The sequence below is a fragment of the Brugia malayi genome (assembly GCF_000002995.4).
Source record: "Brugia malayi strain FR3 genome assembly, contig: Bm_v4_Chr1_scaffold_001, whole genome shotgun sequence".
Taxonomy (NCBI): domain Eukaryota; kingdom Metazoa; phylum Nematoda; class Chromadorea; order Rhabditida; family Onchocercidae; genus Brugia; species Brugia malayi.
This window is the reverse complement of record NW_025062475.1, coordinates 6,823,044-6,848,031: the sequence shown is the minus strand read 5'-3', so window position 1 is coordinate 6,848,031 and position 24,988 is coordinate 6,823,044. Positions and strand designations below refer to the sequence as shown.

Genomic DNA, 24,988 nt, shown 5'->3' with positions numbered 1-24,988 from the left:
CTGTAAATAGAGCCTTGTGTTTCGAAATTGGAAGTCATCCAAAAATATGTGCAAATTGGATTAAAACATGCTCGGTGGAGGTGTGTACTTCGAGCATTCCCTAAAAATATATATCCGTCATTTTCGTTTGCTTTATCGTTTTCTTAATTACCAAACACTCAATTTAAGATCAACATATTAATAACTTGAAATGAGCAGACTTAGAATAAAAAGGAATGCTTAGAACTTCCTCCATCCGGCCGTCTTATCTTGCCTTAAAAACTTATACTACCTGAACTTTCTTTGGTTAGCAATAATCATCCAGCAGTTAATTTAGGAAAGAGCTATTAAAAGTAAAAAAGAAGTCTATATTATGAAAATGATTTAGCAACAACTCTTTTCCATGCATTAACAAAATATCGCAGAGAAGAATGATACACAATTAGACACTTTTTAAATATGAACTAACCATTCGGTGATATTTCTCAAGACAACATTGGCTAAACTGCGCATTTTATCCGAAGACCGTTCGTCACTGACGACTTGTTGCAGCAAAGGGATGCCACCCTCGTGTAGAACATAGGCACAATATTTATCTTCTATAAAAACATCCAGGTTTTGTACATAATAAAAAAATATAGAGTTAAGAGAGCATTCAAGTATATTTATGACTCAGTAGAATGATAGTAAGAATAGAATGTCGACAAATAATTACGGGCTTTTTAAATGGAATTTGAACTTAACCTCTTTTTCAGCCATAAAGACTTCTTTGTTATGTAAAACCTTAACTGTGTGAATTAATATAAACGATAAAACTTACTATCAGTAGATGTTAGATTAGCAAGTGCCCAAATTGCCCAATGCTGACTTGCTGGAGCATCGAACATCGGTATGAGCCTTAAAATCGGCTTGAACGATCGATAATTTATGAATCGCTTCGCTTCCAAATCCCAAGTGTTGGTGGCCTAAAAGGCATCCATTCGCACTGATTATATCAGAATGTTTCAATATTTGAATTACTTTATGAATCACTGTAATCTTAAACAATTATAAATACTACGCATTTATAAGATAATGTTTCAGAAGATACAAAGCAAAATAATACAAGATAATTTAGAAAATAATGTTCGATACATGACATACAAATTACTAACTGATATTAGGACATTAGCTCTCTTAACTCAAAACGATCATGGAAAGTAATCCACCTCAACTTTTATGGAAAAAAATTTACCTTGATAATTTTATCCATAACATATGTACGTGATACACTCACTTTTGACCAAGCTGCTTCTCCATCACTAACCATATGTGCTAGTACTCCTGCACTATTGTAACTAATCTCAATGCCATCAACTAACATTGTTAATAGAGCGCTGAAGATGTTGAAGCGGAGAAATATTTAATAATGGAATTGTATTACCTTAATGTTACTACTAAATATGTTTTAGTTAATATAAATGATATGGTATAAAGCAATTCATGATTAACATAGTTAAACACTTTTATTCTTACCAGAAAATATTGATGTAATCATCAAGCATGAGCTGTGCACGGAGCTGCTCTACTTCAGCAATATTCCCAATCAAACCCATCATATTACGAACAAGTTCTGTTTCGTTTTGAAACTGTTGATAACACTGATGAAATAAACGAAGGCCGTCAGCATTGAGAAAGCGTTCGCAATTGACTGGTGTTTCATCTAATTTAAGCACTAATTAAAGGTCGGTGTTTTCTAACTCAGAGATGACAGTACCATAAATAAACAAAGCACGCAGTTGTAGGGTTTTAATATATACATTAATTAATGAGCAGTGACTCATAAACTGAATGTTTGAACTTAACATTTGCTTAGTATTAAGAAATGAAAAATAACCAGTGATATTCCACAGAAAACTCCATCCTACTTCCATGACATCATCGCATATGCTAGCAGCATGTTTTCTGCGAATTTGTTCCAGAATAATCTGAACATGCAGGAAATAAACATATGAAGCAGCCATGATAAAAAAAAAAGAATAAAGTTAAGTTGAGAATTGAAACAGAAATTTAAAGTAATATTAAGAACTACTAAAATGGTTTTACAAAACAAAAAAAGTTTCAAGAAGACTCACTTCAATGGCACCAATATTGCCAACCTGAACTTTTTGCTCGCCTTCTACATGGCATGCCATTGAATTTAATAAAAAAACTACTATACGTTGAGTTAAGTGGTCACTGTTGTGATGCTGCAATACAGCAACCAACAAACGGGCTACACGACCATAATCGAAAAGAATTTCCAGTGGTATTTCGAACTGGCAAAGTGACAAACAACAATTCCGAACCATTACCTGGAAAAAGAATATACTCTAAAATGATAAATTTCGATTCGTTGCAAGTACTACAGAAAAATAATCAATCATCCATTAAAATAATTTAAAAAAAATGTCTTCCAAATTACCTGTTCTTCCATATGTGCATCCATCCCATCCAGCAGTGCGGTAACAACCATTCGTTTTGTATCACGATTCATACTCACTTTACGAATTATGTAAAATAATGAGGCGGATCCAGCAATCTGTAGTGTGCTGTCCTCCAGATGACGTTGCATAGCACCCAAAACAAGATGCAAAGCTTCGGTGTGCTGATTCTAACAAAAATATAAAATGATACATAATTTTTCACAACACATAGGAATCTTCTTTTTTTATATGGCATTAAATCTAGATTTTTCGGCAGAGAAAATAATGGATCTTTTCTTAGACTAATCTTTTCTCTCTTTCATTTCTTTCATTCGACAGAAACTTCAAATCCTAAAAATATAAAAGTCTTTTCAAACTTAAAATAAATGAGGTACTTACTAAGTTATGTCCAAATCTATAAAGCTGATAACTTTCATTTAGAACTGCTTGCAGTAAGCCAGCTCGCTGACTATACATTCGAAGAGCAAGTAGAATTTGTTTTTCATCTTTATCACCAGCGATCTAAAGATTCAGAAAGTAAGGTGATTCATGGGCAAAAAACAACTTCATGGATAATTAAAAACTAAAAACTAATGACTGCAATTAGTCCGCAATAAGCCATGCTAAAAATACGCGACGAATGGACCACTTGATAATTGATGACAAAAACTTATATATTCTGAAACAACTTTCTTAAAAAAGAAAACTCACATTCTTTGCGGGTATTTCAGCGAAATGAGATGCACTGTCACAATTAAACAAGCCTAAATATTCTAGAGGTGCTCCCAGGCAACGAAGACCATAAATATCCGATCTGACAGATGTTGTTCTGTAAATAAACAACTCATTTATTCTTGGAAGTTTTCAGCCATGAGATACATAAAACAATTATATATTATATAGAAAACAAAACATTTACTTTACACTTTCTTATAAAATGAGTGCTTTACCCTTTCACTGGCCGATCGTATGTAGACGGTTGTGAAGCAAGATTGGTTGATGAAATATCTAAATGAGTTAGTGAACGTAAACAAGTAACAATTCTATGAAGGGCTGTTACTGGACGTGGATATGTACCCGTCTCTTTTGTACTTTGCGATAAATCTAAAAATCTGAAAGAAACAGTCCATGATTGCTGCATATTATAGTTGTAAGCTTATTGACATCAGTGTACATAAAGTCTTCACAAAACTACTTTAAAACAATTCCCAATTTAATTGATTTGAATCCAGAACTAACACCATTCTGGTTCTTTCTAAAAGGTGGATATACAAGTACTCAAGCGCTAGCAAGAAAACATCTAACATTGACTTAAGTCAACATATAACATCATGGTTATTAATCGGTAAGAAAAAAAATAATGGAAAAAAATCACCGCAACTAATAATATTACCAAGAATATAATATGAAAATAAGAACAAGTGTAGAATGTTAATTATAGAACAAAGATCTCGAAAACTTACTTAAGCGTAGTAATTTGTACAATGGTGTCCATAGCACGATAAAGATCTGGCACGTCGTAAAGAATAAGTGTTGAAAGTGAATGAGGATATAAACAATGTAAATCATCAACTCGTTGCCAATGGGAAAGGTCCAAGCGTTCTAATTTTTTCAACGGTGATAAAACACGATTCAAAAATTCATTTACTGATTCATCATTTTCACAGTGACTGCGTTTCTGAAAGTTAATTTTGATCAAGCACTAAGGAGGTATCTAAAACTATGTCTGATGCTTTTTATTACAAACCTGCTTAGAAACTTGGATAGCTAAATCACCCTTTTTTTTTTTTTTTGCAAAAGACAGAAGAGATATTACGAATAATTAGACAATGATTAGAAGCTTTTGATTCGTAACGAATTAACGACAGCAGTTACTACATTTAAGGTAAATAAGTGGTCCAAAAATCTGCGTAATAAAAACCTCTTTGAAATTTAGAAGAGCGAAAAGATCGTTCATGTTCAGATTAAAAAAAATTAAGAAATATACAAACTCGATGAAGGGTCAGTGAACGAATATTTGGACAGCGCAATGTGAAAGTCGGTATTTCCATAGTAGGACTGGGTGTAGCTGCCTCCATTATTTCGCTGTTTTCGGAAGCGGATTGGCAACTAAAATTTTTATAATATTTAGTAAAGGCAAGTATAAAAATCAACTTTCAATTATAACCCATACATTATTACAGGAAAAATTACTAAAAAGAAAATTCTTGATTAGATACGAAGAGATGAAATTTGATCCAATAATTTTAAAATAAAACGATGATTAATTATATTAATATGTAAAAAGATGGAACAAAATTTACTTTGAAGTGGATGTTGGACCACTATCCGAAGTATCCATGTAATGTTCAATATTTATATCAATGCTCGAACCGACAAGATCTTCTTCAGATAGTATTGGTAACGTACCGCATGAGCCACTTGTCGAATAACTAACACCAGTTTTACGAGGAGGGACAATAATCATCGGTATGCGAAGGATTTCAAATGATGTCATTGACAACGATATAAGCTGCTCTAAGTGCACCGACTTTTCTTCTAATACTCTATTAAATTCATGACCAACAATTCCCTGAAACAAAGAGTTCATTTCAATCATTTATTTAATAAGGAATAAATAAGATTAACTAGCAAGAGAAACTTCCATAGAACAATGCATCATTGTACTGTACAAGACAATTTTAAAATGCTGATCTTAATAATCAGTCGTCTCTTTGATTTAAAGGCTAACCTTTTCTAAGCTGTCTTAAAAATAATCCAGTGTCATCTGGTTCTTTTCTATTTATTTAAGTTGTGATGAAATTTACAAGTCAATATAGAGAATATCAAACCTGTGTATCAGATATATCGAGGGATGTCAAGCGTTCGTGATGTGCAGCCACTAAATTAGCTAAAAGACGATCGGTCAGGTGAGCACGTGACAACAGTAATCTATCTAAAGGCAAACATGCTGCTTCTGTGAAATGTTCTAAGGCAGTAGTTGGTGTTACACCCTGCAAAATGAGACAATATAGAGTTTCATAAATAAAAGAGAATTCATAAATATATGGAATGAATTATATTCAGATGACAGAGTATTACTAAATCGAAAAATAAAAACCTTCTGTCATAGCTCTGCTAGCACGGCGTTAAGCTGAATTTTGGAATTTAATTAATCAGAATGGATACATAAACATGAATTAACAAATTAAACTTTTTAGCAAGAACAACATAATAATAGATGCATACCGTCTTAATCCACTGTTCCCGCAAAGAATCAAAAACAGCGCTACTTGCTGGCAAGGGAAGTTGAAATACGGCAGCTATATCACTGCCAGCAATTCGCTGCTCTTGTTGGTGTTGTTGCTGTGAGTGATACTGTTCACTATTTTTATTTGTATTAGATTTTGCATGCGCCAAAAGCGTACTGGAATGTGTAGCAACAATATTCGCGGAGAGTTGCAACAAACGCGGTGCTCGCAGTGGAATATCGGCTTCCGTATAAGTCATTGTCAAGACTGCAAGATTTAAATTAAAATCACAGTAAATTAAATTCATTTCTAAATATCGCAATAAGTATTTTGGGGAACAGACTTCACGAAATTGACTGTTAAGCAGAACAAACAATTACCAAGCAGTACCACATGTGGTATTATTGTTTTGATGACTGAGTTATCTCGATTTATTGGAAAAAAGGAAAGAATTTGAATCGCTGTATCCTAACGTCTACACTTTATTAGTCTTCATCCCACTGAAATTAATGTAATCACAAATAGCAAATGACTTATCCAAGAAATGTGACTGAAAGAAAAATCGATAACTATATTCACCCAGGAAATAAACAACTTTCCACTGAATTCTATAGATATGCTGCAGTAAGGGCACAACACTGCACTGCCCTTACCACTCTCTGCTTCAATTATATTAGAGAACGACCACCAATTTATATTCGCTCTTCTGATAAAAATGACTGTCCAGCACATAGCTAAATTCCATTTTATCCCTTTCTTTCTAAGAAATTAATGTCTCTCTCGGTGAGAAACCACTGTTCAATGTAGCAATATTAAATAGGCGAAAGTAAAATTGAGCTTACATACACTATCACATGACAATAGGTCAGGAAACTGATCTTTGACGCAGAAATGCATATGATAACAGTAAAAAATGTTTTTAAAATTTGATGAGATGCATAGCAGTATAATATGGCGGTCAAGCAACCCACACAACCATATAACAGCACTAGTATCTGAGAACTTTTTCGCTTTAGTCATTAAAAATTCAATCATTTAAGTGAGTTAATGTTAGCACGGGCTATGTTGAGGTTCACCATAACAGTTTAGCATATCAGTACTAACTTCATCCAGTAATCCTTGCAACTGGCAGAAAAGGTTAAAGGTCAATCATAGAGCACGCCATTCGGGTGTTGGTATCGCTGTTTGGTTGCTATTGTAATCACCATATGTTTTATCTTAATATATGTTACTATTTGCATGAGAATGTTAAAAGAGAGAGAAGTATCCAGGTTGGAAACACCGACCACCTCGGTACACACACACACACACACACACATACATATACACACAAGAGCACGACATGCATTCATGCACACAGCTACGTATGTGCGCGTCCTACCTTTCATCATTACGGATGTACTTAATACAACTGACACAATGACCACACATCATTTAACTGTCACGCTACTTTGAAAATAAGTTGCATGCTAACTAGCAGAACTGCAATCAAGTGCAAAAGTAGGGAAATGAATTGTAATGCAATTATTGTCATCATCAATACTAATTATAGTCAAATGTTAAATTATTCCTATCTTTTATGCAGGAATAAAAAAAATTCACCTAAAAATCTCAAGTCCACCAATTAAGTATTCTTGTTTTTACGGAATTGACACACCACAGCGCAAGGATCTAATTGCCGCAAGTAAGTCTATAAAATAGAAGCAAGCATAGGGGTAAATAGTTTAACCTTTTTAAGCATCGATACAGGCTGTTAACGAAGAGAAACGTAATAACATAGTACCGCACCGCAATACTGTGATGCCTGTTTCACTGGTGATTATCTGATTGATAGATAATCTAAGCAAAGTCACCCAAACTCGGTTTAGAAAATTTTAAACTGCCAAAAATTCTTTTCCTTTACTTTTACTGACCCCAATTCTTGGACCCCAAGAATATTTTACACATAAACAGCGCCAGCAAAAAAGCAAAAAAAATGGCATAACATGGAACTATGCTCCATCTCAAGTAATCTTATGTGCCATATAGCACATGTGCGTTGCAAATATGCTCAGGAACCATACGACTCCGGTTTCATATTCGACTGGCCGGAATAATGTTTCAGCAGACCTTTTGTTTATATCTGAATTAACGAAAGACGTTAGTTTTCTTTCTCCAAGACTTGTTTCAGTAATGGAGCAGAAATATGTAGAGAACGCAATTTCTCATATAAATATATAAATTCATTTAATAACTTGATCAAAATTATATGAATTTACATAAGAAGTTCAAAAAGGCAAAAAGTCATATAAGTTCCTGAAGACTAATTAGACGACCAGAATAATGTTTATCCTTTAGTCTCTATCAATAAAAAAAAAAAATCAAAGAATACTATTGTTATTCGAAAATTTTAAATCCTAGTTGAAACATTAGATCAAAGATTGATTCTTAAATGCTTAAAGTACAAAGCAGAGAATTTTTAAAGCAGCTACAGCTTTGAAAATAGGCTTGGACATAGAATACTGTTTGAGGATTGATGACAATATCTAATGGCACATTAAAAACCAGAAATTTTCATTTGTTAAAAACCACGTATTGTTAAAAAGCAATATCTAATAGTATTTCTAAGAAGCTACTGGATAAATGAAGTAAAATTTAATTGTCTTAGAATTAACCACTTTAAAGTAATCCATTATTCTTTATTTAGTTGTGTTAAATTAAATCGATGACAATGCTAAAATCCCAAGTTTAGCAAAAGGGTCGTCGATAAAAACGATTTCACATCCAAGCTAATCTTGTACTGCAGATACAAAAACTATCACTCGTATATGGACACATTTAAAAAGTAATTAAATTTTCAAACTTACAATAAAATAATCAAAAACTACATAAAGCAATGTACAAACTAGTTTTAGGGATTGCCAGAGCAACGAAATGAATTGGTTAGAAGACAGCAGCGTAGTTAAACTCAAAAAAAAAAAAAAAAAAACATTTTAAGGAATGTATGCTTAATGCAGCAGAAATGATAATAATTCATTCCAATGTTCTAGTGTTCAACTGCTTTCCAATGAAACATGGGATCTAGTCCAAAACAAAAACTGTTCTACAATTATTTCTCATAAATAAAACAATACTAAGTCAAATAAATGCTGAATCCAAAAACTTGTAAAGGAGATGTGAACTTATGCATATGCAAGTTTCACATAAACGTTCAAAAGGACGATCACTGAGCAAAGCAGAATTGGCCCGATAATGGCACCTTGCAATCCAAGCCAGTACATTCCACCAATAATTGCCAGACCAGTAACATATGGATGGCTTCCTCTGTAAATAAAATTTTAAGGCTTAAAGCTAAAACTAGAAAAATTAAGCAGCGAAAAGTGTGCGATGTGGAAAAAGTACATTGATATAAATTTGATAAATAGATATAAACTAGGTTTATAAAATACACAATTTAATCAGTTTCTTAATATATGAAGCAGCTAAATGTGCATGAAAAACAAGAAGTACCATGAACAGAAGACATGAAGAAAAATGTGACAAATTTCTTGGTAAATGAGTAGCAGCATTTTTATGCGCTCATACAAATGTACTGCTGGCATCACAAAGACTTCAGCCGAAAGATGGTGAATACACATGCTTCATCATTGCGCTTCTTGAAAATCCCTCCCAGCCTTATAAATAATGGTCAGGGTGAAGTCGAACACTTAGCCACCTGGCACCATATGTCGCTCCAAAACCACCCCACCAACTTGACTACTTCACTTTCTGTTTCTTAAAATACTAATCTCATATCAAGTGGAAAATTATATTCAGATTACAAATGAAGTATAACTGTCAAAAGTTTTAGAGGCCCCACCCACAACATAGCTTATGCAGCTTATACAGCATCATGTAAAGCCGTATGCGTATTTTTAGTCAACAATTTACTAACTAAAAGGAACTTATGTTGATTACTTATTAATTAGATATGCACCACTTAAGTCATAAAACTTAACCTTAATTCATTGTAAAAAGCAGTATCAGCGAATACTTTCGGTGCCAAACTAATTAACACAAAGAGGACAGCTGCAGCGACTTCATGCTCAGCGAAATAAAGCTCTAGGAAACCGAAGATGCAAACCACACAAGGCGCCATAACTGGAATTGATGCAAAAACAGCCGCCAACACTAAAAAATGTATTCAAAAGAAGTTTCGTTGTGTTTTGCCTTAAATCATGTCTGAAAGTATTTTTGCATATATATTTATTGCACCTATATTTATTAGATCTCAATTAAAAACTTCTTTTCTTTGGATATATCCAAGATTTATTCTGAAAAGCAGTTAACATTCTGCTCATGTCAGCTCAAATAGATTTTGTTTACAGTGCACTAATTTTATGTTTTGTTTTGATTAAAATATTAGAAAACACTTAATTGATGGTATGAAAACAACGTTGATATCGAACACAGCATGAATGAAATAGGTGTACAAACCATAAAACAGTGACATTTTTGCTGATAACACGAATACGCCACTAAAGAAAAAGAAAAGTTAAAAGGCTTAAGAAATGATCTTTCGATAAGTGGAATAAGTTATGTTCATTAAAACAAAGAAAAGATAATCCATGAAAACAGCGTCGATTAAATTTTCATTAAAATTAAAAATTAAAAAAAAAAGTGACCTTATAGCTTTTTCAATAGCTGGAATGATATATAATTGAGCAGAACTAGTTGTGTCATGAGAGGGAGGCAATGCATCACTGAGCCATTTTGTCGGTAGCCAGATATCCTGGCTACTTGATAATAGATAATATAAAGTTGTCAGAAAAACAGTCTAAAAATAAGAAATGTGGAGAATAGCAAAAATTTCAACATAGGAAACTAAATTTTTCTACAAAACTTTTTTTAAATTGTAAACTTAATTTACAAAAAAGTTGACAGCTTACAATTTCGATGAAGAAATTGAAAATTTCAAGTCCAAAATTTACAACAATTACAAGAATCGTGAATAAAATTGTTCCCAGAGTAGATATATTGCCTGCGACGAAAGACCAAACCGAATGCGCAACCTTAAGATAATCTAATTAAATTAACTTAGAGGTATAAAAACTTGTTAGAAAGTTTAGTAACAATAATCAAAGCCATTTTAACAAAAAAATCTCTAACTAATCTAAATCATATAGGGGAAACTTGAAATTGGTTCTTCGAAGCGACCATCCAATTAATCCGGAGTCTAAAGTAAATTATTTTGGATCACTTCAAAATAGGCTTATATTATATAAATTCAATAGAAGCATATTATAAAGAAATTGTTCAAAAAAAAAAAAAAAAAAACACTGACGGTCATGATCGTATCAACATTTGCTTTAACAAATTCAACCACTTCTTCTCTTAGTGTACTTATGCTCATGAAAACTTCTATATTACTCATCCGATCTTTTGTGACACTGCTAGATGACGAAAAAGTTGTTTCATTACGGTCTTCCCACATTTCGTACAATTTATCCAGTAACTAAAAGATTTTTTTTGACTTTCACATTTTGTTTCTAATTTTTTACGAGAACACCAGCATTTTATGAAATACAGAATTTTAATCATTAACAAATTTATGTGCCTCAAAGATCAAATAACTGTACTAAGCTAGTAAATAAAGACTGCGTTAGATTATCAGTGCATTATCCATTTTTAAAAGAAAAAAAATTTTCTCCAGTCAAAGCAGTTTTTCGCATTAAAATTCATTCAAGAAATTTAGATTTGATATCTATTATCAAGAAGCTTCCTAGATATCTATTATCAAAAAGTTAAGCAAAGACCTGACCTCAACCACTTCCTTTTCAAGCAATTCACCTTTGACCGGATCTTGTGTTCCAACGAATAAACGGACATTAGCCGCCAACAATTCTCGTCCTTTGAGATATCCCTTAAAATAATTTCTAATGAAATCACTGAAAACAGATTGAGGGGAAAAGGAAATTAAAATAGCACATATGGAATATTTAACTCTTTGATGAATAACAAAATAAATTTGATGTCACCTGTTCAACATAATTATCAATATCGCTTTTATCCAGTTGATTTCCGGTGTAACTCCGTGCATAAGCCAACATCCAGTCAGGTTGTTGTGCTAACAAATTGGCACCAAGCCGAATCAGATGAGCTACTTCACCATGAACTTGAAAAGCAACTAATAGAGTGATAAAAAGAGATCCAAAAATCAGCAATAACATAACCAGAACTGTTGAAAAATCGTCCACTGTTTTTCGTAGTGAGTTTTTCATCTAGAACGAAATTATTCTAAAACTTAAAACTGCATAAAAATATATACTAACAATCGCTTAGCTCAGAGTTTCTTCAAAAATCCACTGATGTCCTCATGAAATATGACGAAGTCTAATATACTAAGAATATGTCGAGAAAAAGAATTGACCAACAAAAATTTACCGCTTGATCACTTGAAAAAATGAGTTTGAAATAATTTCTAAGTGGGCCTGCAACAGTAACACGTATGAATCTTTTCATATTTTCATGGAACTCTTTCCAAATCATACAACACTTCTTTGTAAGACCAGTTTGAACACCAACTTCCACACCTGAAAATTTTCTGATTCAGGAATTGAGAGATTACTTAAATTCTGCAATTTCATTTGCTTCTTCAAGTTAAGCGTGTAATATAAAACATGCACTTCAACAACTAATAATCTCTATTTCTTCGCAAAAAAATTTTGTCTTTCCTCAGCGGTATTTCTTGCTCGAATTACAATTGGAACACTGCGAGGGAGTCATTTTAATAAATGAATGATTCATGTCATAAGAAAATAACAATGATTTATATCCCAAGAAATTAACGATTTCTTTTTTGCACCCGAAGCAACGACAATGAACATCGCTCAAAAGGTGGAATCAGTTTCTGTGGCAATTACCAATTCTTCTCAGTACAGTGAAGATAGCTAATAAGAGTATGCAAATCGGTACAAAATCATGTCGAACAGCAAATTCCAAAGCACAGAGTCCAAGAATAGCCTATATATAAACAAGTAAATTAAAAAAAAAAAACACCGAAAAAAGAAAAAAAGTCGAATTCGTAATTGGCAAATAAAAAAATCTTACGATTTTTTTATTAAGCAAAACAAAAAAAAAAAACTGAACAAAAGAGCTCAAATAGATCTATTGATCACCTGCAAATAGAAATCGCCCGTTAACTCCTGGTCGAGCGTCTTTTCCTTGTTGCTCTCTGTAGATTTTTGTTCAGCTTCCTTGAATTCTGAATCAAATGCAATTTAACGCCAATTTTCCTAACTCCTTTTCATATAGATGATAGCATAGTTGTCATTTGGACTAGAAGATTTCTAATAAAGCACGAAGAAGCAAAACAAACTACCGGCTTTTTCTGGATCTGCTTTTACTTCTCTCGAAGTTAAAATACCAGCTGCTATGGTTACAAGAGTTGCTGAGACTCCACTCATAACAATAACACTGAATGGACCAAAAAAACTGGAAACTTTCACTATACCGAAAAACCTATAGAAAATTGAATAACATTACATTTAAATTTAAGAAACTAAAAGCTCCAAATGAATGTAGATAAATATATAAAAACTGAAACCGTATTATGATTAAAACAAAATCTATCCGACTATATAGTGCTACGGACAGAAAGCGAGGAAGATTTTTATAGGCTCTTTTTATAAAGCAAATTTTGTAAAAAAAATTGTCAGTATGAACTTACCAGAGAGGAACAGAAATCAAACGTGCTAATTTCTTATTTACACAGTGCTGCTCTTGCATATAAAGCCAACCGACAAATGCAGCGAAGTAGAGTATCATAAAAACCGAAACCTTTAAGAAACTGTTAATGGAAAAAAGAAAAAATGTGGTTCCCATAGGTGCTCCTTTATTAGCATATTAGCTTGAAGTAAATTATAATTTTATTCTTTAAGTTGGTTCCCTAATTCATGAACAAGCCTATCAGGCTTAGATCACATAAATTAAAATCAGGAGCACTGAAAAAGGCTTCAATTTGAGTGAAGCTTCTAATGGAAGCTAACCCAAGATTTAGTGCAAAACAGAATGATATGATCGGTATTTTGATACAAATCACCAAGAAAATGCAATAAAGCGACAAACGTAATGTGGTTTAGTGCTTTTAAAACCAAATAAGCACCCAGTATCATAAATCCTTCACGTCTACAACATAAATATCAGTACCTGAATTCTAATCAAGTTTTTCTCTGCAAATTTTAAGGAATTTTAAGAACAAAAGATGGTGAAAATTTTTAAGATCCATTTTAAGAAAATCACTAAAAAAGTGAATTATGAAAGATAAAGATCCGGAAGTTTCAAACCTTGCCAGATAAATGAGGAATAAATCGGTAGCACTTATAAATGTATCATATGGTATGAGAACAAGAGCTACAAGCAGCGGTGTCTCACCATTGTCCACTCTCGATAGCCATCCTTAACTTATTAGTTCCACAAAATTATTGAAAATTATGATTCCTTCAGTGTGAGCGAGAATTGACAAAGCTGTCTCATGAACAAAAAAGCCTTATTTTTCTACAAATCATTAATAAGGTCAATGAAACAGTACCATTGATTGCACAGTTGAATTTTTTTTTGACTGGAAAAAGGATCGTTCCAATCAGTGTAGCCCACAACAAAGGTGTTAAAAACATGTACATCACTTTGTATACGGCATAAAGCCCTACCAAACATATTCCTGTCTGCAATATGGTTACTTGAATGATAAAGTCAGTTATCGAATTAATATAATTGGTATAACTGACATTCGCAAAAAAACAGTGAACGTATTTCAGTCCATAAAAGTTCAATCTGTATTTTTTAATAGTCAAGACAATTCCATACTTAATGAACCAATAGTAGTTTACAATTAAATCAGATTTCATAACATACTAGCGCAAGCAACAGGGCATTATAGAAGGCGAATTGTAAGGCGATCCATCGATCGCTACTTGACATCAGCTGTTCCACCAGGCTCATTTCTAAAAATTAGAAATAGAAGTGCTATTCTAGGTTTATCATCTATTATAAGCACTTTGCTAACGATATAAATTTTAAGTTTAATAAAACGAATAGCACGGCATAAGAAAGCATGACCAAGCAGAGATTGCATTATTTACTAAAAATTATTTACCAAATGCATTATTTACCACGGGAGGGAGGATGAAAGGAGAAAAATGAAAGAAATGACACCTTTTTCCACAAGAAATGCCTGAAATCAAATTTTTAAAACATTTAGTGAATGCCACAATAAGAAAGAGAAAGAAGAGGATGGGAGAAAAAGACTTATCATGTACAATAACGAACACATTTCAAGTAAAATTTCTCCGATGAACATGATTTAAGGTATTGTATCACATCTAACAAAGTTTTAACGCTAAAACTCCAATAAAGAAGGATCGATGGAAGATGAGAATGTCATTTGGTCTTCTCTTTACATGAATTCGAAATATTGTTAAGCGAAATGTTTCTTGAAATATTTACGGACGGCAAGATATTTCGTACAAAATTTCACACTCATCGTGTTCAGCGACATAGAAGATGCTGTAACAGACGTGTGAAATGCACTGACACTTCGTTCGCAAAAACGCAAAACTCGAAAAATTCTCAGTGTTCTTACGAAGGCTACACAGAATTGAGTTTCAACAACTATTTTTGTAGTAACTTTCACCAACCAAAGAAAACGGAAAACTGTAAGCCTAACTTCACCTCTAGTAATTAGTAAATGTGCCACTAGTAATGCACTAGAACTTTGAATCCGAAATGATCAATCAGAAATAAAAAAGAAAAATATTACGAGAAAAAAATAAATAAGCACACATTTACTCTTTCTCTCTCTCTCTCGACGTCACGACTAAAATGCAACCTATGTTTATGGGTTTATTTCTGCTGTTAACCTTCTTTATCATTATGTTATTCTTGTCAGTATGAGCAGAAATTGATAATTGTGAAACATTCTTTTGAATACGTGCCTATATAACTTAATTTTAGAATTTTATACTGCTATAAATTATAATGCTATGAATAATATTACTTTTGAACAACTTCCTTAGTAGCACTTGGGACCAGGAGAGATTACTTTGGGCCATTTATGTTAAACATTCTTGCTCCGCTTATATTTCATTTCCTGCTTAATGTTTTTTCTCATTCCTTTGCTTCTACTTCCTTCGTATTGTGTTCACCTAGTATTTGAGAATCAAAAAATTTACAAGGTAAAAACTTAGATTATATACAAACCAGACTGTCTATTCATTCCGATGAGAGTGGAAGGTAAGCTGACAAGCATTTTGAAGTTCCTAGTCAGTATCATGTAGATGGTATCATTCTTCAGTAATTTTTTGAAAGCAAATACGAAATCAAACAAAGAGCAGATTAATGGATATATAAATACAGTTTCAAAAATTCAAGAAATAACTGCTGCGACTAGAAATGCAAGAAACAATGATTATATGGATTCCAAGTCTCTTTTTGTCTTCCATATAATTCCGTCTCGTACTACTTTACAATAAAATTTGTAAAATGAAAATACTGCCTGATTAATATTGTAATTTACAGACATCACTGATCACCCGTAAAGATGACGTAAAGCATGCCTCAGTCACATGCGTATAACACACGTACCGGACGACATCCCATCGTGAAATTCCTCGTTCATTTCACTTCTCCTGCTGCAACAGAGGCGAGTGCTAATTAAGGCTCTTGCCAAGAAGATCGACCATTTCAAAATTCGAAAAGTGAGAATGCGGAGGATATCTGGCATAATGGGAGTGGTAGTTCTGTGTTCTGGTGGTTAACGGTTCAGAGGCTTCGTAATGCTATAATTGTCATAAAGTAGGTATTTCAGCGAGAAGTGTGGGAAATGCCGGCAGATGGTGAATCATCGAGATATCACCTCCGTGGACCTGTCAAACCACCCTCACGTTACGCAGATTCTGGCGATGAAGGTCAAGAAATTATACGTATGCCAGTTTCAAAACCGAAAAGGTAGTTATGTTTGCTTCGCATTAATACCTGCGTACATATCTTTGATACTGATTACTGGAATAATAAATGTCAAACAAATTTTTCTTGGTTACGTATCAATTGACATACTCTGTGTCATAGTGCATTACTTTTCCACCGTTCTAATATGCTATTGTTGATTGTTTTTTATCATTTGAAAAGTGCTCGTTGAAAAAAGCATTTATTTCAGTAAACGTCTTTCACCGTTAAAACGCGGTGGAAAAGTGTTGAAGGCAGAGAGTGATACTGATAGTAATGTTTCTAGTGGCACTAATAATCGACTGTCCGCAAAATCATCCGAGGTAAACTTTATCATCTGAATCAGTCGAAAGACTCTCTCATATCATTGATGCGTATTTTGCTGTCAGTCGTGTAAATGTCAATTACTAATTCGTTTATTTTATTTATTTATTTATTTTTTTTGTGAAACAAGTATTTGTGTAAGCAAAAACGTGCAAATATATAGGTTGAATCCATGAATTCTATTTCTATTTTTAAGTTTCTAAAATTGCCAAATTACTTATCATAATAGACTTACCAAATTAGAATCTCTGGAAGTTATAATTTTGTGTTAGAGTCCCAAGAAGGCGATGAACAATGGTGCTCAAAGGGATATCTCACGAGAAAATGCAACACCGCGCACTGCACGTCCTCAACCGTCTGAAATATCGCCAACAATGAGGGAAAATTTACGACATTTGAAAAATGTTTTAAAGTTACCTAAAGTATTGTATTCCTATTTGTTTCTTTTTCTGTGATGTGTATTTTAGAATAAAGCGAATATGAAGGCATATAAGTTTACAAATAGACAGAAAAAGGAATTATGTTGTGTTTTGATACCTTCGGCGGGTTTTAATTTTTTTGGTTTTGTTAAGACATATCTCATATTTTTTATACGGTTGTGAACAGAAAAAATCGTTAATTGGAGTCGTTAATTTTTGAAATTTTTAGGCTCGTAGGTGGGTTTATTGCGAATTTTTTTATTCCGGTGTTGACCAGCAACTTTTCTCGGGAGATAATGAATTTGTGCAGTTGCTTCATGAAATGTTTCCGAATTTACGTACTCTCAAACTTTGTCGACCGGAATGGAGAGCTATCAGGAGACTAATAGGAAAGCCGAGGAGATGTTCAGAAGCTTTCCTAAATGAAGAGCGTGAGGCGCTGGAGACAAAAAGGTAAACTGTGAAGAATTGTTTGAATATTCCACTGCTGAGTTAAAACTGTTGTTGATATTATTAGTACTTTAGGATGACTGTTAGGTTTCACAACTATTACTCGAATCGCCTCATCAATTTATTATTTTCTTCAGATTTTTTCCTCAAGTATCTGCTTCCTTATAATTTATAGAGCTAGAATCCGTCAGATTTATGATGGAAGCTTGATGAATATTCCGCCTGGATGCGAACTACCATTACGACTACCTCCTCCTTTGATAATCGGAGCCAAAATCTATGCGCGTGTACGGACTCCCAAAGATGGTATTTATGCTGGCACAATTGATGCCATACTGCCAGCTTCATATCGAGTGGTCTTTGATAAGGAGGAAATGATACCACCAATGATTATCAAGGATTCGGAAGTTATGTCCGCTCAAACGGTTCATATTTTCATTCATTCTAAGTAATTTGAAAATCATTTCATTTCTTTTGGGTATGGTACTGAAGTGTAGACATCGTAGTGAGGGATGAAATTTTACATAAGTCCTTTCTTTAATTCGTCTGTCATCGGTATGTTTCTCACTCTTGAATTTGTCTATGGAAGATTTTTGGTGAAGTCACTGAATATTTCTATCCCTTACAGTGAATAGTTGATTATGCAGACTTTGTGCATCGAAATCTAGAAATATCAAATTTTTATAGATTGAGTTACTATCAATTAATTACTTTCTGGAACAGAATCGTTCTGCTATCCCACCCTCACTGATCAGATTCGGCCACGCAGGCGTCCTTCCAAAGTTCACTGATGCATCTTCCAGTCGTTCTCCTTCAGGGATAGATTCTATTCGAAAACCAAGTAGAAGTAAGTCATGCATAAGATATTTTCTCATCTCCTTTGATCATAAACTCTTCTTCGGTAGCAGTGTAAAATTGTCCAAGATTATTGAAAAATAGTGGAACATGAATCCCAATGCAGGAGTTGTACCAGTTTATGCATCAAATTTATGCTTAACAGATTTTATATTTAATGTCTTTTTTCATTTATTGCTGCTATTTCCTCATTTTAGTTCGAGATGAAAAAGTCGGAAATTTCCCTGTTCGAATGCTCGTTATCCTTGTAAAGTTGAGCAAACTAATCGAGGTGAAACGAACTTTGGTTAAATCATTAACTGAGCTAAATATGGAGGCTGAAAAGATGAATATGATAACTGATTCTTATCCAGTCGCTTTCCAGGTTGCTTTTTCCGTTGTTCGATGTCACTTTTTCAGGTTATAAAACAAAATTCATTGAGAAGCATTTTTGGTTTCAAATTTCTGTGTGACAAACCGAATAATACAATTTTTTCTTTCCTTTGTATAAATTTAGTGCTAATTAGCATAATAAAATGGGGATTGGTTTATAGAGGAGGTACGCTCAGGTTGTGATTGATATTGAGACAGTTAACAGGCAGCTGCAATCGTACTTAAACGCGGTAAATGAATATTGCAATCAGTTGTTGCCACAGTTGAGTGAAGTTGGTTTCAGAATATATTCTTTTTCAGAATTCTGCACTCGTTCTTTTCTCTTTAAAGATAATTTATTTTAATATGTGTTTCTAAGAAAGTTGCCCTTTTATATGAAAATCAATTTGACCATTCCACCTTTGTCCATTTTTTCTTTAGCGTTGTCCCGTGATATCTGCAAATTATGTATTCAGTATGAATTTTAATCTCATTTCTGTCTCTCGTAAGCTGAAATAATTATTTTTTTTCCGTTCAAATTTTCGTTTCTCATTGAGTCATGCAGTTAGTACATCCATTGAGATGTCGAACAAAACCAGATCTATTACTATATTTTAAAACACGGAGGGAAATAATAGGTAATTAATATTTATTCTGTTTATATATACATATTATCTTTTTTGCAGTTTTTATTAACTTCACGACCAGAAGCTCTAAGAAAAATGTGTCAAACTCATTCAGTACAAATCGTCAAACACTGTAACAACGGCTTGAATGTGCAAAATAAGCATGCACTAGATCTGGTTACCTCACTTACAGCACTGCTGTTACAGGTAAATTTTTGAGTAAAAACCGAAAAGTTGGAAATGACTTGAAATTGGATGCATTTATGTCATTAGTCTAGACAGTGATAGATTCTTGGATACAAAAGTTCTAGATAACAGAATTCGAATTAAGTCATATCAATGTATATTTTTCCAAGATTCGAGCACTGGGACAACAGAGCTGTACACCACTCGATTTGCATACTTTATCGGAATCGTTGAACGAAATTCGGAAACAAATCGACCCGTCGAATGTAGCTGCCTTTCAAGATTTCGTGGAGGTACACATGAAACAGATCCACAACATGATGTTAAATATTGGGAATGTGTGCTAACCTTCATTTTTGATGAGCGGTGCTAAAATTGTTATATTTTGCAGTTTTTATTAACTTCACGACCAGAAGTCTAAGAAAAATATTCAGAGTCATTCATTACAAATCGTCAAACACTGCAATATATTTTCACTCAAAAAAAAAAAAAAAAACGGTTATTTTCGAATGTATCTTGTTACACTTGGAGAGTAGCTGTCCGATAGCATACGAATATCTACCTTGCATTCCATACAGTTACTTCCTTGTTATTTATGACTGAGTGCACCGATGATGACAACGCCATATCACCGGCAACTTTGCTACTGGTAAATTCTTCAAAATCACCTGTTTTCATACCATAGGAAATGGATAAAAACCGATCAAAGAACTAAGCTGAATTAAAAACAGGCATGAAATACGCGTTTTATTAAATTACAAGCAAGTTTTTAGGGAAAATCAAAAATCATTAAAAAACTCTAAACAATACGCAGTGAAGGCCTAATAAAGAATATTAAGAAGCACCAGTATGACCTCTGGAACATATTTGAAGTGCATAGTGAAAATGTCAAAAAAAAGAACTTGGGACAAAGGGAGTGTCAAATTTGACAGTTGTGTTGAATTATATAGCAAATTAATCGAGAAAATCGAGAAGCTTGGCAACAGCTACGAGGTCAAACGACTTCGATTGAATGGCCTTAAGTTTTATATCTTTGAGGTGTTAAAATGGTTGAATATTTCCAGTATAGACTAGGTGGTGAGTGGAATACATTTCTGAAGAGTGAGCAGTTCCAGTAATCTCAAATTTGTTTGCCCGAACGTTTTGCGGTTGAAATTTGGTATAGATAATAATAGAAGAGTTTTCTTCTGGAAAGATCGGAAAGAGGAGGAAATGAATTCAAGATTTTTCTTCTCTAAAAATCAATTACCAACAGAGGAAAATAATGAACTGTGAAATCAAAACTGTGATATTGGAAAGTCAGGAGTGTATTATTACTCTGCCAAGTGCGCTAATCTTTTCTAAGCTTCAACAGCTTCTTTTGGAAAGTATGAAGGACTGTGCAATATCATTTTAGTGGTTATTGATATTGAACAGACCAGACTAACGATCGCATTTGACAGTAGGAAGTAATTCAAGATTTGTAATCACACTCCTCATGATTATTATTAGGACATAATAACACTTTGTTTTCAAACAAAGCAGAAATTTGAATTTCCTGAAATGTTGTAGATTTTCGGAACATTTCAGGTGTTAAACAATTTAATGTAACATAATTCGCAAATTTTAGAACAAGCTGAGGAGTGTTATCTGGTGATAGGAAACAGCAAATTGATCATATAAATTATCAAATGCATTTAGAGTATATATGTCTTGTTGTAAATTTGAACTCAAAATTTTTTCATGGACGTTTTAAGAACTCAAAATCGAGCCAGCTTTATCAACTAATTAACTAATACCAAATCTGATTAATACTTTTCACTAATACAAAATCAGGAATAACGTCCATAAAGACAAAACGCTTCAAAAATCAAATACATTCTGCTTTGTCGTCTGCAACTTCTCGAAGATAGTCAAAAAATTTGCATAAACTCCAGTAGTAATTGCGAAAACTCCAGTTATTATGACGAAAATGTTCCATGAGATTTTTAAACATCTTTGATGAGCGTTAAGTGAAACCTAGAAGCAGAAACAGACGTTCAAAATAAAACGGTGAAAAGTATTTATATATATTTATAATCTCTTTTATTGTTCTTTCGAATTTTATATTCCATTATTTTGTTTCAGAAAAACAAAAAATATTAAATTTTTAACTTTTTGTATCCCGTAGTAAAAATTACGTTGTAATGTTCGTGCTTAAGAGATAAAAGAAGGCTTAAAAATAAGAATAATGAAGGAAGTATTTCGTGGAGAATAAAAAAATATTTGTGAAAAGAATAGAAACCTTCCAGTCATTCCAGAATGTGATCATTTCGAATATTGGTGGATATATAAGTGCACAAAGAGTGCCACTTGTTACTCCGACCAATGGTATCATGATTTCTAGGTGAGGTATACTTATGGACATTAACATTGTAATAGACACCCAGAATATTCTGAAATTAAAGTAATTTTGTTTATGCTTAAGAGATAAAAGATAATTTCAGCTCAGTAATTTCTCCTTAATATACTTTTTATAACAGCATTAATATGGAAAACAGATCTTAGTTACGAGAATGCTTGGACAAGAAGTGTAAGATAAAAATGAATTTATACTATGCGCTTTGTAAATATATCTTCTGTTGTACATAAAAATTCTTTAATGGATCAACCTGAATCCTTTGTCGACAATTACTTTCGAAACATTTGGAAAACGATTTGTAAATTTTCGATGAAAACCGTTGAAAAACATATCCAGTATGACATACATGGCAATGGAATGGCCCAGCATCGATTGTAACATTAGAAATACATTAATAATTGAATATAACCTAAAATAGATCTCATAAGTTAACAGTCTCTTCCTTTTCATGATAACTGAACTGCATAGCTTTCCACATAAATTTTTTAGCAATAAAGACATCAAAGACACAACTAAAAAATAAATAACAATAATCATCACATCTACTACTATCCATGGGATTCTGTCTTTCGACTGGTATTTCTTATAAATTGGAAAGTTGCATTCCAGATACACTACTTTTCCAGGAGAAATGAATTCTAGATGAATAAGACTCCTAACATCAATTCCAGAAACTTTAAGTATAAAAGGCAACTAACCCCTCCTTCGGCACATTCATAGTGATAGTTGGTTGTGTATTTGGTCCAAATGCCGTATAACCATAAAAACCAATCGCAATCATGAATAATGTACAAAAACACATTGTTGTTGGTAATACACCGAAATTATTTAGAAAATCCTCCGGTGTTTCAAGTTTGTTTTCCACTGGTAGGATCTTCAATTAAGAAACAGGAAAAATAAGAGCTAGGAATCAAAAGAAATCAAAAATAATTACCATTGTTTGTCCCTCGAAAGCATACATTGCCATCCCAACAAACATGATGACACCAGTAAAGTCAGTTGCAGCAGGAAGTTCTTCCCAATGATTTGGCTGTCGTAAAGTGAACTGCATAATAACGAAAGCACCCAAAAGGAAAAACACAGATGAAACCATCGCAAACACACTGAGCAGACGCATTTCCGTGAACATATTCAGTGCGAGAATGGGTACTGAAGATTTATCAACAGTGAAAAGAGTAATAAATATCTTTAACAACCTACCCAATGTATAACATTTTAATATGTCCAAATATACCTATCTGTAAAGTATGAAAATTGATCAGTATATTTATTTGAAAACTTGTGAATTGTAGAATGTCCTACAAAAAATGCATTTCCCAACTAAAGCATGGCTAATGGGACAATTCCAACCCTACTCGTACATATTACCTACTAAAGTTTTTTATGTTTATTTTACTCCAATTTCTTGTCACATTTCGTGCAAGTTTTAATAAACATGAATATATTCGGACATCTGAGCTTGGATAAAAATCAAAAAGAAACCTACCAAACGAAATAAGGGCCATTACTTTGGCACCTCCCACAATGCAGTCACCCAATAAATGATTCATATTATCCGCTATAAACAATATAGCAACGCTGCACATACCTAATTGATAGAACAGTATAGTAATATTTACTATGTACCTATAAGAAAAATAAATTATTAAATATGCGAATGGCATTCAATGCTGTAAATTGAAAAATAAAAATAAATATGAGACAGTTCCGCTTATTCCAGAAAACAACAAGAGAATAATGCCAGTGACGACAAATGAAGTCCAGTATCCTATGACTCAAACTTTGGTAATAATGTTTAATTATGTATGCAAATTGTAAATATTTAGTATAATTAACTACCCTTAGAGTTTCATTCGCATTTAGCTACAATAAACTACCAGATAAGCAAACACCATACTGATGAGAAAATTTAGATTAACACTTACAATAAATTCATATTTGTCTTCACCAATCAACATAAATTTTACATTTAAACTGCCACCAAACTTTTCAAAACAAATAAAATTTATTTTGCTTACATAATAATTTTGCTATTATTCCGTAATACCCTTATATCACTGAAATCACAGACTTTCTTCGCAAAATGACCATAATCAAGTGAAATACGTTCTGATTTTTTCGCCAAGTGTTGCGAAGATCTGACAAGAATATGGTTCCCGTACCAATTAAAGCCCGCAATAATGAAATTTAACACCAAGGACATCTAAATTATCACTATATGAAATTCGCATTTATTTAAGAAAAAAATGTCAAAAAAAAATGACATAAAAAGCATTTATATAATTATCTGTGTATTTTAAAACACTAGTTGAAGTTATTATCAACTATGTACTATGAAACTGGAACTTACCCATAAACCACCAAGTTTCCAAGCATATGGCAACGAAAAGCAACCAGCATTAAACATACTTTTAGAAAGAGTCATTATTGCTCGATGTGGTCTGTAAATGTGTTTAACTTTTATTAAAAATAGCAACATCTTAAAAGCCATGACAAAAGTTAAGTTTGAATTGAGAATATGCCAATAAAACTGTGAAATTCAGGTTACATTCCAAATTACTACCAAAATAATCAATTAGTCCTATTTTTATGAAAACTCACGAAATGACATCACCCTTGCGTGTTTCTTGTTGCACCAAATGTCTAACATCGTTAATGCTCGTACTATCCTCACTCATTCGACCAATTCGATACTCAACAAGGCTAAATAGCAAACAATTCGACAAATCGTATCCCCTTGTTTATTTCGAAAAATAAGCACTAACAAAAATACAGCGCCACTGAT

At 33.0% G+C, this 24,988-nt stretch overlaps 5 protein-coding genes across 5 annotated transcripts; 2 read left to right on the top strand and 3 right to left on the bottom strand.

Moving 5' to 3' along the window:
* Nucleotides 1-60: 60 nt before the first annotated feature.
* On the bottom strand, nt 61-5,912 carry Bma-zer-1 (Uncharacterized protein; the record flags this gene model as incomplete). Its single annotated transcript, XM_043076825.1, has 16 exons — nt 61-100; nt 449-578; nt 800-944; nt 1,214-1,355; nt 1,495-1,681; nt 1,856-1,946; nt 2,094-2,312; nt 2,423-2,611; nt 2,823-2,945; nt 3,135-3,252; nt 3,374-3,535; nt 3,887-4,101; nt 4,415-4,532; nt 4,727-4,995; nt 5,255-5,416; nt 5,652-5,912. 16 exons carry the CDS (start codon nt 5,910-5,912, stop codon nt 61-63), a joined length of 2,571 nt encoding a protein of 856 aa, XP_042932759.1.
* A 1,328-nt stretch (nt 5,913-7,240) lies between these two features.
* Bma-ppat-1 (Uncharacterized protein) lies at nt 7,241-7,354 on the top strand (the record flags this gene model as incomplete). Its single annotated transcript, XM_043076824.1, has 1 exon — nt 7,241-7,354. A coding segment is annotated over one exon (114 nt), but the record flags the coding sequence as incomplete, so codon positions are not given.
* Nucleotides 7,355-8,814: 1,460 nt separating this feature from the next.
* Bm5052 (Uncharacterized protein) lies at nt 8,815-14,611 on the bottom strand (the record flags this gene model as incomplete). The annotated part of the gene is made up of 17 exons (XM_043076823.1): nt 8,815-8,956; nt 9,631-9,802; nt 10,049-10,149; nt 10,297-10,448; nt 10,561-10,683; nt 10,956-11,126; nt 11,433-11,534; nt 11,650-11,892; nt 12,056-12,204; nt 12,535-12,634; nt 12,790-12,875; nt 12,993-13,132; nt 13,341-13,450; nt 13,660-13,798; nt 13,957-14,068; nt 14,202-14,334; nt 14,525-14,611. 17 exons carry the CDS (start codon nt 14,609-14,611, stop codon nt 8,815-8,817), a joined length of 2,262 nt encoding a protein of 753 aa, XP_042932757.1.
* A 1,879-nt stretch (nt 14,612-16,490) lies between these two features.
* Bma-lin-9 (Uncharacterized protein) lies at nt 16,491-20,170 on the top strand (the record flags this gene model as incomplete). Its single annotated transcript, XM_043076822.1, has 10 exons — nt 16,491-16,615; nt 16,824-16,935; nt 17,209-17,358; nt 17,585-17,808; nt 17,981-18,230; nt 18,493-18,652; nt 18,858-19,024; nt 19,194-19,304; nt 19,698-19,844; nt 19,994-20,170. The coding sequence occupies 10 exons, from the start codon at nt 16,491-16,493 to the stop codon at nt 20,168-20,170; spliced, it is 1,623 nt and encodes a 540-aa protein (XP_042932756.1).
* A 1,495-nt stretch (nt 20,171-21,665) lies between these two features.
* On the bottom strand, nt 21,666-24,881 carry Bma-skat-1 (Uncharacterized protein; the record flags this gene model as incomplete). The annotated part of the gene is made up of 9 exons (XM_001900699.1): nt 21,666-21,821; nt 22,087-22,237; nt 22,454-22,612; nt 22,902-23,077; nt 23,138-23,352; nt 23,690-23,829; nt 24,222-24,406; nt 24,554-24,644; nt 24,805-24,881. The coding sequence occupies 9 exons, from the start codon at nt 24,879-24,881 to the stop codon at nt 21,666-21,668; spliced, it is 1,350 nt and encodes a 449-aa protein (XP_001900734.1).
* Between the last annotated feature and the right edge of the window lie 107 nt (nt 24,882-24,988).